General features: G+C 51.6%; 2 protein-coding genes across 2 annotated transcripts; both read left to right on the top strand.

Annotated features, from left to right (window-relative positions):
• The first annotated feature begins 458 nt into the window (after positions 1-458).
• DPH1 (diphthamide biosynthesis 1) lies at positions 459-10,830 on the top strand. The gene is made up of 13 exons (XM_036268557.1): positions 459-507; positions 2,700-2,852; positions 2,973-3,036; positions 4,530-4,651; positions 5,072-5,229; positions 5,358-5,479; positions 7,963-8,031; positions 8,429-8,585; positions 8,719-8,819; positions 9,293-9,371; positions 9,643-9,783; positions 9,937-10,038; positions 10,736-10,830. The coding sequence occupies exons 1-12, from the start codon at positions 459-461 to the stop codon at positions 10,018-10,020; spliced, it is 1,299 nt and encodes a 432-aa protein (XP_036124450.1). The 3' UTR covers positions 10,021-10,038; positions 10,736-10,830.
• Positions 10,207-11,563, top strand: OVCA2 (OVCA2 serine hydrolase domain containing). Its single transcript, XM_036269969.1, has 2 exons — positions 10,207-10,382; positions 10,736-11,563. The coding sequence occupies exons 1-2, from the start codon at positions 10,208-10,210 to the stop codon at positions 11,233-11,235; spliced, it is 675 nt and encodes a 224-aa protein (XP_036125862.1). The 5' UTR covers position 10,207; the 3' UTR covers positions 11,236-11,563.
• The last annotated feature ends 3,102 nt before the right edge of the window (positions 11,564-14,665 follow it).

The raw sequence follows: 14,665 nt of genomic DNA on the forward strand, positions 1-14,665 counted from the left end.
GAGTTCTGTCCTATGGGGCAGTAGGTTCCTCTGAAGGAAGGAATGTGGCCCCACTCACACGCGTCCACTGCTTTTACCAGGAGGGGAGACAGGAAGGGGAGCAGAAGGAAGACCTGGTGGTGTCCCCATTCGCAAGACTCGGCCCCCAGAAGTCCGGCAGGGAGTTGGCAGATAGGGAAGCTCTGACCTAGGAGTGCCAGGTTCGGCTCAGTGGGGAGGAAGAGTGGGCAGGGTCGCGGGGAGAGCGCAACCGCTGTGGTCCGGGACCACTAGGGGCTCTCGCGAGCACCGACCTTGCGGACAGAGACGGGCTCACAGTAGCCCCGCCCCTTTGCCCCCGATGTCCCCGCCCAGCAAATCCCCGCCCCTCGCTGGCCGATCGGCGAGCGATCGCAATGTCTGCGCGCTCCGCGTTCTTCCAGAGCTGCCTTTTTGGTCCCCACGTGGGCAGGCCGGTGATGGCGGCGCTGGTGGCGTCCGAGGCGGCGGAGCCGGGCTCTGGGAAAGGTGGGTGCTGTAACACTGCGGCCCCCAGACCTCGCATCTCGGGGTAGGGTCCCCGAAGTCAGAGACAGGACCAGCCCCATTCTTCGCTAGACCTGGAAGGTCCCGCCGTCACTCGCTCTGGGCAGCTGTCACCGGGGCCCAGAGCCACCGGTCTTTCTTCCGTAGCCTTTGGGCGCGGTCGTGGGCTGCCCCTCCGAGGAGCTGGTGGTCCTGAAGCCAGACACGCTGCCCCCTGCTGTGGCCGGCAGACAGACCCTTGAACCGTGAAGACTCACAGGAAAGCTGGACCTGACGGGGAGGGAAGGAGCCAGGCGCGGTGCAGCGGCCGTTCCACGGGGGGCCCGCAGGGAAGGGGCACGTGGTTTCACTCTCCAGGCACTTAGTGAGCGCCCGCTGAATACCAGGCCTGCGCAAGGTGTAGGGACTAGACTCTGGGACGTTAGTCTTCCGGGGAATACTGACATAAACTGAAGATTTAGCCACGTGATAAAGGAGGAGGCGCCTACTGGCCCTTGGGACAAATTGGGCTGCTAAGACTACTAGCTCCTACACCCCTATAACCACAGAGTATTTGGGCCTGTCAGAGGAGCTTCTGTGAGGGGACACTGGGCTGGTTGTTCCAAGGCCTTTGAAACAACCGAACAAAACCATAGCAGTGGTAACATTCAAATCTGGTCTCGGTCCCAAAGGGCCATGCTAGCTCTCCACTGCACCATCACCACCCACCTCCCCCTTCCCCACACACAGGGTAAAGGATCAGGTCTGGGAGGATCCCACCTATCATAGTGAGGGGCCCTAGCAGAAGTTCTGGCACATAGTACAGGTTCAATCAATATTCGTTGACTAAATTAATTTTTTGCCTTATCACATTCCCGGACTGTCTGGCTCCTAAAGAGATTAACTGGGGTGCCCTGGCTGGTTTGGCTCAGCGGTTAGAGCATCGGCCCGCAGAACAGAGAGTCCTGGGTTCAGTTCCCGCTAAGGGCACATACCTCAGTTGCAGTTTGTCCCCGACCCGATTGGGGTCGTGCGGGTGGCAATCATTCGATGTGAGAGAGACACATCAGTGTTTCTCTCTCTCTCTTCCATCCTTTCTCTCTCCTGCTCTATCTGAAGATAAATGCAAAAATGTCCTTGGGTGAGGATAACAAGAAAAAAGAGATAACTGGGGGCTCAGCTAAACTGAACTGTGGGAAGTAAGATGCAGATTAAGGGTTTTGGCTTTGCTAAAGGGCTACAATGTTTTCTCCTTTATTTTATTTATTTACTTATTTTTGTGTTAATCCTCATCTGAGGAGCCAATGATTTTTAGATAAAGTGGAAGGGAGGGAGGGAGGGAGAGAGATATTAATGTGAGAGAGATACATCAACCCCAATGGGGCGGGGATCGAACCTGCAACCCAGTTACATGCCTTTGACTGGATATCAAACCCATGACCAGGCTGTCGCCCTAACCATTGAACCAAACTGGCCAGGACATGAGGGCATGAATGTACTCAAGTGAGGAAGGCAGTCTTTTATTTTATTTATTTATTTTTTTAATACACTTTTATTGATTTTTTTTTTAGAGGGAGAGAGATATAAACATTGATGTGAGAGAGAAACATCCATCTGATGTCTCCTGCACACCCACTACTGGGGATCGAGCCCACAACCCCCGCATGTGCCCTGACCAGAAATCCACTGATGTATACAGGCTGGGCTGGAAGGCAGTCTTTTAAATTAGCACTTACAACTGTTTGCTTATAGATCTCTTGTCCAGAACCTCAGACCTTCAGGGTGTTCTCAGGGTGGGGGAGGAGGCACATCTTCCCAGAATACTTGGCTGTTCCTCAGGGTTGTTTTCTGTCAAGGAGCAGTTGTGTGGACTTTTTCCCTTTTGCCTCTCAGTTCAGTCCTCTGGTGTCACCTCTGCTCCTCTGAGGTAAGGGGTGAACCATACCCAACATACCCCATTCATGGGCTCAAGTCTTTGATTCCCAACAATCTCACAACATGGAAATTAATTGTGCAGGTTTCCTCCTGGCTTGTGTTTTCTTTCCAGCTTCAAGATGAACTCAGTGGGGAAGATGGCTGGGCCAAGTCCCAAGGGATCTGGGATCTGGGACTGAAACTTGGGTGGAGCTAACAACTTAGCTGGGTCTGGCTGTGGTATTGGCCAGGTACTGACTCAGGCCCTATATTTTTCCTAGGTCGAGTCCCTCGGGGCCGCTTGGCCAATCAAATCCCCCCTGAGATCCTGAACAACCCCCTGCTGCAGGCAGCCATTCAAGTCCTGCCTTCCAACTATAACTTTGAGATCCCCAAGACCATCTGGAGGATCCAGCAGGCCCAGGCCAAGACGGGTAAGCCCCCAAGCTTTGAGCTGAGGTGGGGGTGGAGAGGTTGCCTGGCCCAGTTAGGGACAGTGCCCCATTCCAGCCTCTTCCCATTCTCTGCTCTCATGTCTCTGCTTTGTCTCCCAGTGGCCTTGCAAATGCCTGAAGGCCTCCTCCTCTTCGCCTGCACCATTGTGGATATCTTGGAAAGGTGAGGCTTAGGGCCCCTGAGAGGAAGCTGAGCCAAGACCCCATGCCCATTACAGCTTTGCCTGTTGACATCATTTTTTCCTTCTGGACCTCTGCCTTGTAGCCATACACATACAAAGGGAAAAACCCAAAATTAAGTCAGAGCAGTTGGTGGGGCCTGAGGAGAAACCTGAGAATCCTCAAAGCTCACCCTGGAATGGGCTGAGTAGTCAGAGCGAGGTCTGGCTAGGGGGAACCTTTATTTCTGGCATATCTTGGGGAGTAGGGCAAGGAGGGGCTTGGCAGGGGAGAAGTGCCTTAGAGATGGTATTCAGTTCCTCTGCTCCTCTAAGTTTCTTCAATACAATGAGCCATCCTTGGGAGGTGGGGGTGAGTGCTCAGCCATCTGGAACCAACATAGGAACAGGGAGGGGGAATGGAGAAAGGGGAGGTCATCTCGTGATGGGAACCTCCCACTTCCCTGCTGCTGCCCTCTCCCCACCCTGCTCCTAATCCCGTTGCCACAGACTCACTTCCCTACTCCCACCCTCTTGCCCCTTAGGGATGCTCTCTGGGGCTTGGGCCAATTTGCATACATTTTAATCTATAAAAAATTAAGTGCTCAGGCTGACTCAGATGCCTGGGCTGCATTCTAAGGAGTTGAATAATCTGCTTTTGTGCACAACCTGATTTGGGGAAGGGGGATGGGGGAGGAGAGAGGAGGGGGCTGACTGGCAGCAGTTCAGCTTTCCCCACCACACCCCCAGGAAGGGAATGGAGAGACCTCAGTCACTGAACCAGGATACATGCCCCAGGGGTGGGTCTCAGGGAAGAGATGGTCCTCCACTCCATTCCTGTAGTGAATTCAGGGGGTGAAGGGTCTTCCCCACCCACCCCCGTCCCACAGTGATTCAGGCCTGGCAGCAGATCCCATGGCAATGTGCTGGCCCGAGCCCACTCTTCCTGACGCATGGAGCGTGTGGGTGGAGCCATGTGCTGTGGGGGAGCTATGCATGGGACCCCTCATCCTGGGCGCAGAGGACCCTGACTAAGGGTGAGGAGGTGGCAGAGGGTCTGGGCATCAGGGAGGCTGTGTGTACCCACACATGCATGCCTATGCACCCCACAGTGCCGAGACTTGGGGGCAGGTGCCTTTGCACATGTGTACGTGCTCACTGCTCTGGGGGGGATGAGTCAGGCTATCGGAGGTCTATGTTTGACCCTGTGTATGCCAGTCTCAGATTTGGGGGTCCCTCTTGCAGTCTGAGCCTGAGCAGAGGAATCAGGGTGCTACAGAGACCATCCTCATACAGCTATAGTTCCAGAAACTGCTGCCAGAGCTGGAGGAGGTGGCAGCTGGGCCCCTCCTACTCTGTTGGCAGAAGTGGCATCTGTCTACCCAAGGGATTGGGTGAGGTAGGGAGAGAGGAGCTGGGCCCTGAGATACTTCCACAGTGTTAGGTCTCTCTTCCACCTCACTCCTTGGATCACTGTGCCATTATCCCATCCCCACAGGTTCACAGAGGCCGAAGTGATAGTGATGGGTGATGTGACCTATGGGGCTTGCTGTGTGGATGACTTTACTGCAAGGGCCCTGGGAGCTGACTTCCTGGTGCACTATGGCCACAGCTGTCTGGGTATGGTGGACCAGTACACCTGGAGCCTGGCAGGGTTGGTAGGGAGGCAGGACTCCACACTGATTCCCATCACAGTGCCTTGTCCTGCTTGCAGACACGAGGTCCCTCCTGGTTTCTGGGATGGCCTCACCCTTCCTGCTCTGCAGGTGGATCTTTCCTTTGGATTTGGTTGCCTTGGAAACCATGCTGCTGTCCCAGATGCGGGTGTTTGAAAGGCTGGTGGTGGTATAGCAGGCGGGGCCCCTGGCCAAGTGACCGAGAAGGGGCTTCTAACAGACCTGTGACACTCCCCCTCCTCTCCCCACTTCCTTCTTCCCCCAGCTTGAAGCCACTGGTCCTGCTGCTCAGGGACCTTGGCCTGGGCCAGGCTGTCTGCCCTTCTTGCCTTCCAAAATAGTCTCTTGAACTCTTCCCTCCCAGTTCCCATGGACACCTCTGCCCAAGACTTTCGGGTGCTGTATGTCTTTGTGGACATCCGGATAGACACTACCCATCTACTGGACTCTATCCGCCTCACCTTTCCCCCAGCCAGTGCCCTTGCACTGGTCAGCACCATACAGTTTGTATCAACCTTGCAGGTAGGTGGCCAGACAGCAGCCAGTGTCCAGGCTATTCTTGGTCCCCGTGCCAGGTGCTGCAGGCTGGTCCTCTGGCCTTGGCTCTCCCTCCTAATCCACTTGCTTTTCTTCTCTTGTTTTCCCTACAGGCAGTTGCCCAGGAGCTGAAAGCTGAGTATTGTGTGAGTGTCCCACAGTGCAAACCCCTGTCCCCTGGGGAGATTCTGGGCTGCACATCCCCCTACCTGCCCAAAGAGGTGGAGGCTGTTGTGTAAGTGAAAAATGGGGGTGCCAATTGTACCAACATAAAAAATGTACTTTAGGAGTCTAAAACTCCTTAACCATTTGCTCAAGGTCACCTTGCAACATGGGGACCAAATAGAGTTTCTGGTTTTCTGTCTCCCTCTCAAGTACTCTGTCCACCATCCAGAAGGCTATGCCCAGGGTGCAGGAATCAGAGGGCCTGATGGGATGATGAGGGTGGGCTAGAAATGGTGGGAATATAATTGGAGAAGATGGATGGGTACACCCAGGCTGTAGCCCCATTAATTTAGCATCCGGACAGCTAACAAGCAGGAGCAGCATGTCTCCTGCTGCCTAATTATTTTAGGTAATGGAAATGCTTAATGTTGTGTGAATGCAGCCAGCCTCAGAGCCGACAGCTCCTGGCTGGGACTGGGGAGGGCAGTCCCGTTCCTAGCTAATGGCAGGAAAGGAGGCAGAGGCACTCCTCTGACTTAGCCCCACCCTTGGGGCTAGTTCAGTAGGCCTTGCTGCACCTACACAGACATCCCTACCCATAGACAGGCCCATATCAGGGCCTTCCCCAGCCTAGACCTGGTATTCCTGCTTCCCAAGCCACATTTCCCTTGTGTCTGTGCCTGCATAATTGAGCTCACAGATGCCTACCTTTGAGGGCTTCAATGTGTATGTTGGAGGGAGGGAAACCCTGAGTGATGGCCATTCATCAAAATTCAGTGTGGTTTCCCAGAGAGGAAGCTGCCATGGCCAGTTGTATTCCATGTTCTGGCCTCATGTTCTGCAAAGGTACTGTTAGAGGTGGCGTCTCCCAGGGCATGCTGGGTACAACTTCCTGGTAGTTAGGCCTAGAGTTGAGCCCTCGATGTACTGTTTAATAGCTGTGTGACTTGGGCAAGTTTCTTTTTTTAAAAAAATATGTTGTGTTTTTTTTTTTATTTGTGGGGAGAGAGAGAAACACGGCTGCCTCCTGCACGCCCCCTACTGGGGATTGTACCTGCAACTTGGGCGCGTGCCCTGACAGGGAATCAAATTGGTGACCTTTTCTTTTTTTTTAGTCCTCACTTGAGGATATTTTTCTGTTTATTTTCAGATAGAGTGGGAGAGGGGAGAGAGGACAGAAAGAGAGAAACATCAACGTGAGAGGGACACATTGACTGGTTGCCTCCTGTATGACCCCAACCAGAGAGAGCTGAGGGCAAACTGCAACCAAAGTAGGTGTGCTTGACTGGAATCGAACCCGCGAGTCATTGGTCTGCGGGCCCACGCTCTATCCACTGAGCAAAACCATCCAGGGCAAATTGGTGACCTTTTTTATTTAGATGGAGTGGAAGGGAGGGAGGGAGAGGGAGGGAGACCAGGTATGTGCCCTCAACCGGGAATCAAACGCAAGACCCTTCAGTCCGTAGGCCAATGTTCTAACCGCTTAATCAAACCAGTCAGGTCCAAACCTTTTGATGTATGGGACAACACTCAACCAACAGAGCCACACCGGCCAGGGCTGGGAAAGTTTCTTAGCACGCCTAAGCCTCAGCTGTATCTTGTAACATGGAAATACTATAGGTAGCTTGGAGAATTATTTGATAGGATTGAGTGAAGTCATACATGCTAGATGCTTAGCCAGGCACAATGCACAGAAGGCATAAGTTCAGTAAACAGTAGCTATTATTACAACTCAGTAATTGGACCCAAGAGCTAGATAGGGCAGAGAGTAGCCAGTGTATACCCTGAAACCTCCTTTACAGCATAGATGACACCCTGAACACTACTTCCGTTGTCTGTATTGAGTGAGGGCGAATCTGTCCCCCTACCTCCAAGTTAGGGTCTCTATAGCCTGGAGCAGCCTTACCTGGCCTCAGCTGTGCCTTTACTCTTCCCCCAGAAGGTTGGGGGTTGGAGTTGTTCTTAGATTCTTTTTTATTTTTTATTTTGGTACGTGCCCCTAGCGGGAACCGAACTCGGGACTCTCTGGTCCACAGGCCGATGCTCCAACCGCTGAGCAAAACTGGCCAGGACTAGATTCTGCATTACATAACTAGAGGGCCTTTACAGGCATTTAATTAAAACTCCTTGTTTTTTTGTTTGTTTTTGTTTTTTTATCCTCACCCAAGGACATTTTTCGATATTTTGTTCAGATAGAGTGGGAGAGAGAAAGAGAGAGAGAAACATCAACGTGAAAGAGACACATCGAGTGGTTGCCACCCACATGACCCAACCAGGGTCGGGGACAAACTGCAACTGAGGTATGTGCCCTTAGCGGGAACCAAACCCGGACCACAGGCTGACGCTCTAACCGCTGAGCCAAACCGGCCAGGGCAAAAAAACTCCTTGTTTTACATGTAAGAAAACCAAAACCTCAGGAAGTGAAATGACTTGTCCCAGTTCACACAAAGTCAGTATAGCACAGCCAGCCAAGAACTCAGTCCTCTGAACCCCAAGCCAGTACCTGCTTCTGCTGCCCCACCCACAGCACCACCCCCTTCTGTTCCCCTGCAGATATCTTGGAGATGGCCGCTTTCACCTGGAGTCTGTCATGATTGCCAACCCCAACATCCCTGCTTACCGGTATGGGCTGAGCTGGACCAACCCTGGGGAGAGGTTGGGATTCTCTGCCACTGAGGCCCTCAATCAACCAAAACCTCCTCATTCTCTGGCCACTTAACAGCCCCCAGCCCTAAAGATGAGGTACCTGGGTCCTGAATCTGGGTGTCAGACCCAGAGCTGTTGCTATACAGTACACACCCATTCCCTTGGAGTCATGGATATCCTAAAGCCCTCTCCCACTCTTGCCTGCTCCAGCTATGGGACTTATATTCCCAGTGACAATGCTCTTGCCTCTATTCCTAATTACTTGCGTTGAGCCTGAAGGTTCAGGAGACCAAGGGGCTGAGTCAGGGAGCCACGTGTACAGCCCAACCCCTAAAAGTGGCCGTCACAGTGACCCTGACAGCTTCTTTTCCAGATATGACCCATACAGCAAAGTCCTATCCAGAGAGCACTATGACCACCAGCGAATGCAGACTAACCGCCAAGAAGCCATAGCCACTGCCCGCTCAGCTAAATCCTGGGGCCTTATCCTGGGCACTTTGGGCCGCCAGGGCAGCCCCAAGATTCTGGAGGTCAGAGGGCTTGGGGTGGTCCCTGGAGGAAGGGACTGACTGGGGAACCCAGCAGGAAAAATCAGTAGGCCAAAGAATTTAGCCTTGGTAGCTTGATTATGATGACTGCAGCTCTGCCTCCCTCTACCAACAGCACCTGGAATCTAGGCTCCAAGCTTTGGGACTTCCCTTCCTGAGGCTACTGCTCTCTGAGGTCTTCCCCAGCAAGCTTAGTCTACTTCCTCAGGTAGATGTGTAAGTTTCTCTATTTTATCTACCTAGCTATGACTGTCTAAAGAAGTTTAGAATCTGGGTCCTTCCCAGCACTTATTGAGGGCTGGAGTCAGCAGGAATTACAGAGCATTCATCCAGCAGGGGCTACTCCCTGGATCACCTCTCTTTTGTGTCTTGGGGCTCACTGGTAACTGCCACATCATAGTGGTTTTGTGTGAGATGAGATTGAAGGGTGGTTGGCGTCTGCATTGTACCAAGCACTAAATTTGATTCATTCTGGAGATAGTATTACAAAGGAGTTGCCCAGGCCCTGCCCTCAGAAAGCTTGTAGTCAGTGGAGGAAACAGAAGATAAACACTATAGTGTTATTCTAATCAGCAGCAAGTTATGGTCTTTACTTTAGAATTCATAGTAAGCATTCATTGGGTGTGTTGGGGACACAGTCATGTTCCTCTGCATGCTACTCTTAGGTATGATCTGACTTCCCTTCCCAGGTGGGTTCAGGTGGCATGCCCACGCCTCTCCATTGACTGGGGCACAGTCTTCCCCAAGCCGCTGCTGACACCTTATGAGGTAATACTAACATCTGAGAGAGTGGGCTTTGCATCTGGTTATGTCAAGGGAGGGATCTGAAGTGGACCGGGGTAGGTGGGCAATACTTAAGGTACAGCTGAACCACTTCCTAGCAGAGAGCCTTGGGCAAGTCTCTTAACCTCCTTGAGACTGACATTTCCTCTGTGGTATGCTGATAATAGGATCTTCGTAGGCCATTGTGAGGACTAGATGAAATAATCCCGTGCAGAAAAATGTTGGCAAATGTTACTTTCCGGTTTTCCTCTCCCAGGCGGCGGTGGCCCTGAGGGACATTTCCTGGCAGCAGCCCTACCCCATGGACTTTTATGCCACCAGCTCCTTGGGGCCATGGACGGTGAACCACGGACGAGACCGGCCCTCCCAGGCATCCCGCCGGCCTGCGCTGGGGAAGGTAGGCGGGGACTCCGAGGAGGGAGGAGTGGTCGCTCCCCGGCGACACGAGCCGAGGCCGCCGCCATGCGACCGCTACGGGAAATGCATGAGAGCGGAATGGAGGACGTCACAGAAGTGGAACCTTGACCAAAGTGTGCGACCTCCGGTGCAGGAGGGGTCCACACGCCTTTCTCCAGCCGTGGCTTGCGAGGGTTGCAGCTGCAGAGATGAGAAGGTGGTGCCAGTCGCTCGGTGAAACGCTCCTGAATCGCAGGTACACGCCCTGCTTTGGCCGCGCCTCATCCCTCTGCTTCTCTGCGGAGCGCTTGCTCACTCTAACGCCCGCCTTCAGGGTGGTGCCGCTACTTGGCCCCGCCCCCTACGCAATCCAACTTCCGCTCGGGGAAAGGCCGCTTCCGTTCTCTGGCGCGTTGCTCCGCGGTATGGCTGTGCAGCAACGTTTGCGGGTGTTGTGCTTGGCGGGCTTCCGGCAGAGCGAGCGGGGCTTCCGCGAGAAGACGGGAGCACTAAGGAAGGCGCTGCGGGGCCGCGCTGAGCTCGTGTGCCTCAGCGGCCCGCACCCGATCGTGGACACAGCGGGCGCCGGGCCAGAGTCCGGTGAGACGAGTCGTTCCCGGAAATGCGCTCCTAGTCTTCTCTGTCCTGCCTCGTCTCCGTAACGCTCCAGCAAACCCCGCCTTCTACTGTATCCTCACTCATTCCTCCCACCCTTCCACTTTATTCTGCCCACACCCTTTTCTTCCATCCCATCCTTCCATGTTTACACCTTGATTTGTTCCGCCCGCCACTCCCCATGCCAATCAATCATTCCCAGCCTCATTTTCCCCAGACTTTCTTCTCTCCCCTCAACCGCCTCTCTCCCTGCCATTCCCAAAGCCTCCCTTTCTCATTTCTTTCTTCCCTGCATTCCTCCTTTCTCTAACCCCACCCTACCCCCCATGTTTCTGTAGGGTCCTGCCCTCCGGAGGAGCATCTTCGAGGCTGGTGGTTTTCAGAACAGGGAGCAGACATTTTCTCCGCATTGGAAGAGCCCACTGTGTGCAGAGGTCTGGAAGAAGCCCTGGAAACGGTGGCACAGGCACTGAACAAGCTGGGACCTTTCGATGGGCTCCTTGGTTTCAGCCAGGGGGCTGCGCTAGCCACCCTTGTGTGTGCCCTTGGCCAAGCAGGCGATTCCCGCTTCCCCTTGCCAAAGTTTATCATTCTGGTATCTGGTTTCTGTCCTCGGGTCCTTGGCCTCTGGGAATCCACCCTGCGGGGCCCCTTGTTGCTGCCTTCACTCCATGTTTTTGGGGACAATGACCGTGTCATCCCTTCTCAGGAGAGTATGCAACTGGCTAGCCGATTCACTGGATCCACCACTCTCACCCACTCTGGTGGCCACTTCATTCCAGCAGCTGCGCCCCAGCGCCAGGCCTACCTCCAGTTCTTGGACCAGTTTGCAGAGTGAAAGATCAACAAATGTCTGGGTCCCTATATCCCTCTTCCTACCCCCAGTGGGAACACTGACTTTGGGGCAGCCTCTGTGATCTCTGCTCTCCCGTCCCTGCTCTGGGACCTCCACTGCTGTTAGTGCTCCTCACTGTCACCAACTAAGAGACCAATAAATCAATTCTTCAAACTTAAGATTATATAAACCCAGCTCTGCACTCAAGAAAATGGGGACCAAGAGTCTTTGGACTTAGACCTTGGCATCTGGTACTCAAAACACAGAAAAGGCTAGTAGAGCCCTGAATGAGCAGAAGGTGACATGGGAAAAGCAGGGACTGGCACCACTGACTGTCACACAATAAAGTGATGACTTGAATTCTGATATGGAAAAAACACCCATTTTATAACGTATCTTGCCATCCCTACAGCCTTCTAGGGCAGCACCAAGCAGGGAAGAGTTTCCAGTTAGGAGCCCCCAGGAGAAGCTCAGCATGTGGGCACATACACTCTCACCCTTTTGGTGGAAGTCTTAAGTTCCAAGCTGCAGGAAAGGAGCCTGTGGCTGAATCAGGGAAGAATTTATATCTGAGAAGTTGGTAATCACCTGACAAGGCTCTGCCTGGCTCCTGATCCCTGAGAGTTGTGTGCTGGCTTTTTGTCAAACCCCAGCTTGTGTTCTCTACTTTCTCTTCCATAATTGTTTTAGCTCCTCTGAACTATGAGTTCCAAGGGTGGGATGGTGATAAACCTTGGATGGAGGCCAAAGACAGCACAGAGGAAACCCTTTTCCAAACTTGCCCCCATTTGCAGAGTTTCTGAAATTGATGTTACTCTAGTGATCTCAGCCAAGGCCTAAGCAGGCCATCTGGTTTGCAGTTGTTTCTAAGCACTCTATAAAGCCTGCCCACTTTAGCCGTTTCCCTACCTCCACTGCCCCACCCTCTGACTTCAGCTCTATCTCTGCAGGCTCGCCAACCGGTTGCTTTTCTAGAACTTAATAGAACCTATCCCTCAAGCATGGTTGCCCCAAGGGATTTAAATAATGGAGCAGAAATTAGGATTAGAGGATGCACAAATACTCCAGCCCATCCTGAGACAACCAGACTAATATCCTTAAATTATCAAAAATTCTGAGTTCTTCACTATAGATAGTAGCTAAGATAATTTTTATTTATTTATTTATTTATTTTGGTATGTGCCCCTAGCAGGAACTGAACCCGGGACTCTGGTCCGCAAGCCGACGCTACAACTGCTGAGCCAAACCAACCAGGGCAGATAATTTTAAAAAAAAAAAAAGCTGGAGTTACCTGCCTAGACAGACCCAGTTTACTGGGTTTAGGACCTTTATTGCAGAAAGTGGGGGTGGGGAGAAAGTTCTTTGCTACAGCCTGCTTCTGCCTTGCTCTTGGTTTTTATTTTTTTATTATTTTTTAATCCTCACCCAAGGATATTCTATTTATCTTCAGTAGAGTGGGAGGGAGGGAGAGAAACTGACGTGAAAGGCACACTGACTGGTTGCCTCTCACATGACCCTGACCAGGGCCAAGGATGAACCACAACCCAGGTAAGTGCCCTTGACCAGAATCGAACCTGAGACTCATTGGTCTGTGGGTTGCAGCTCTACCACTGAGCCAAACCGGCCAGGGCCTTGCTCTTTGCTTTGTTTTGTTTTGTTTTGTTTTGGTATGTGCCCCTAGCGGTAACTCTGGTCCGCAGGCCAATGCTCCAACCGCTGAGCCAAACCTGCCAGGGCAGCTCTTGGTTTTTTTAAAGGGGCCTCTTCCTTGGCAAAAGGTAGAGACTGAAATAGACAGAATTACTCCCATAGACCTGTTGGGCTTGGCCTATGGCATTTTAGGAAAAAAAAAAATGGATTTAGGGTATTTAAAATTTTAGGAATTTCACATAAAAATTCAGATTCCTAGTTTCTCTGGAAATCAGCAGTTTAAAAATGGAATGCAGTGGCTCTGCAGTTCAGGGCTCACGAGCTGTCATGGCAATCATAAACTGCCCCCTTTGGCAAGGTCCCAAGAGGTGAAAATGATGGCTTGCATACCACAGATATGCTGCTTGGATTATTGTGAAGATTAAAGGAGGGAGGGGAAGATATATTGGGGAATGAATTTTAAGCCAGGGCTTAAAGTTAGAAGGGTGAATGTAGAGCAGAGCAGTATTAGGTGCAGCAGAAGGTGCATGTTTGGAATGAGAATTTCCCCTGAGAATCATACCCCAGAAGGGAACAGATCATGTGGTCCACTGGTTCCAACAAATGAGGTATGTCACCCACCTGGCATCATACCCTCCAGGAACAACTGAATCTTACGGGGCTGTGTGCCTCCCCCCTCCGACACACACCGATTCTATGGACCACTTGTATCAGCACTGTGTTAAAATTTGGATTCCTGGAGCCAAACTGCAGATCCACTGAATCACTGGGATCCAGGAATCTGCATTCTGACAAGTGATCTCTGGTCATTTCCAAGCAACGATATTTGAAAACCACTCTTTAGAGTAGAATATAAGTCTCTGTTAATATGTGTTATTTGATAAAAGCTCCCATGTGATTCTCATGTGCTCCACTAGGGAAGGCAAGCTCTCAAGAATCATTGATCTTACATTTTCAATTTATAACTAAGGAAGATGAGATCCAGAGGATAGAAAGTGGAATATCATTTATTGAGTGCTAACTATGCCAGACATTGTGACAAGTAGATCTTTATAGTTGCCTAATTTAATTTCACAGCTTCATGAGGTAAATACTGTTACTAACCTAATTTTACAACTGAGGAAACAGGCACAGAGAGGCTAAGTAACTTACCCAAAGTTGGTTCAGATCCAAGAACTCAGGTTCTTTTTTGTTTTGTTTTGTTTAAAATGCCCATGCGCCAAGAACTCACATTCTTTTTTTTTTTTTTTTTTTTTTTTTTTTTTTTTTTTTTTTATCCTCACCCGAGGACATTTTTCCACTTTTGTTCAGGTAGAGTGGGAGGGAGAGAGAGGAACAGAGAGAGAGAGAGAAACATCGATGTGAAAGGGACACATCGAGTGGCTGCCACCCGCACAACCGACCAGGGCCGGGGACAAACTGCAACCGAGGTACATGCCCTTAGCGGGAACCGAACCCGGGTCTCTTGGGACCGCAGGCCAACGCTCTAACCGCTGAGCCAAACCGGCCAGGGCAGAACTCACATTCTTGACCACTGTTTTCTCTGCTGCTCTACAAAAGGTGAGCAGAGGCCACCACTCACTACTGTTGGGCTAAATGACCTGTCTGGGCCTCACCTTCCTAATCCATAAAATAAGTTTGGGATGGGGTGCATTAAAGGATTTCCAAGATACTAAAAAACTCTTAATATTGTACAGTTTTCTAGTTACTTCTCCCCTCTGACCACCTTCTCTAGATGGGTTCCAACTGCAAAAGACTTGGTTTCTTCTTTTCAGAATATCTC

This window comes from Molossus molossus, unplaced genomic scaffold (genome assembly GCF_014108415.1).
Source record: "Molossus molossus isolate mMolMol1 unplaced genomic scaffold, mMolMol1.p scaffold_m16_p_19, whole genome shotgun sequence".
NCBI lineage: Eukaryota > Metazoa > Chordata > Mammalia > Chiroptera > Molossidae > Molossus > Molossus molossus.

What these genes read in the sequence shown, in the direction of transcription:
- DPH1 (XM_036268557.1), top strand. Translation starts at nt 459, where the DNA reads ATGGCGGCGCTGGTGGCGTCCGAGGCGGCGGAGCCGGGCTCTGGGAAA. An exon ending in ATTGTGGATATCTTGGAAAG is followed by an intron (nt 3,037 to 4,529) that starts GTGAGGCTTAGG and finishes CCATCCCCACAG; the next exon opens with GTTCACAGAGGCCGAAGTGA. An exon ending in GCCGGCCTGCGCTGGGGAAG is followed by an intron (nt 9,784 to 9,936) that starts GTAGGCGGGGAC and finishes CCTCCGGTGCAG; the next exon opens with GAGGGGTCCACACGCCTTTC.
- OVCA2 (XM_036269969.1), top strand. Translation starts at nt 10,208, where the DNA reads ATGGCTGTGCAGCAACGTTTGCGGGTGTTGTGCTTGGCGGGCTTCCGG. An exon ending in GGGCGCCGGGCCAGAGTCCG is followed by an intron (nt 10,383 to 10,735) that starts GTGAGACGAGTC and finishes ATGTTTCTGTAG; the next exon opens with GGTCCTGCCCTCCGGAGGAG.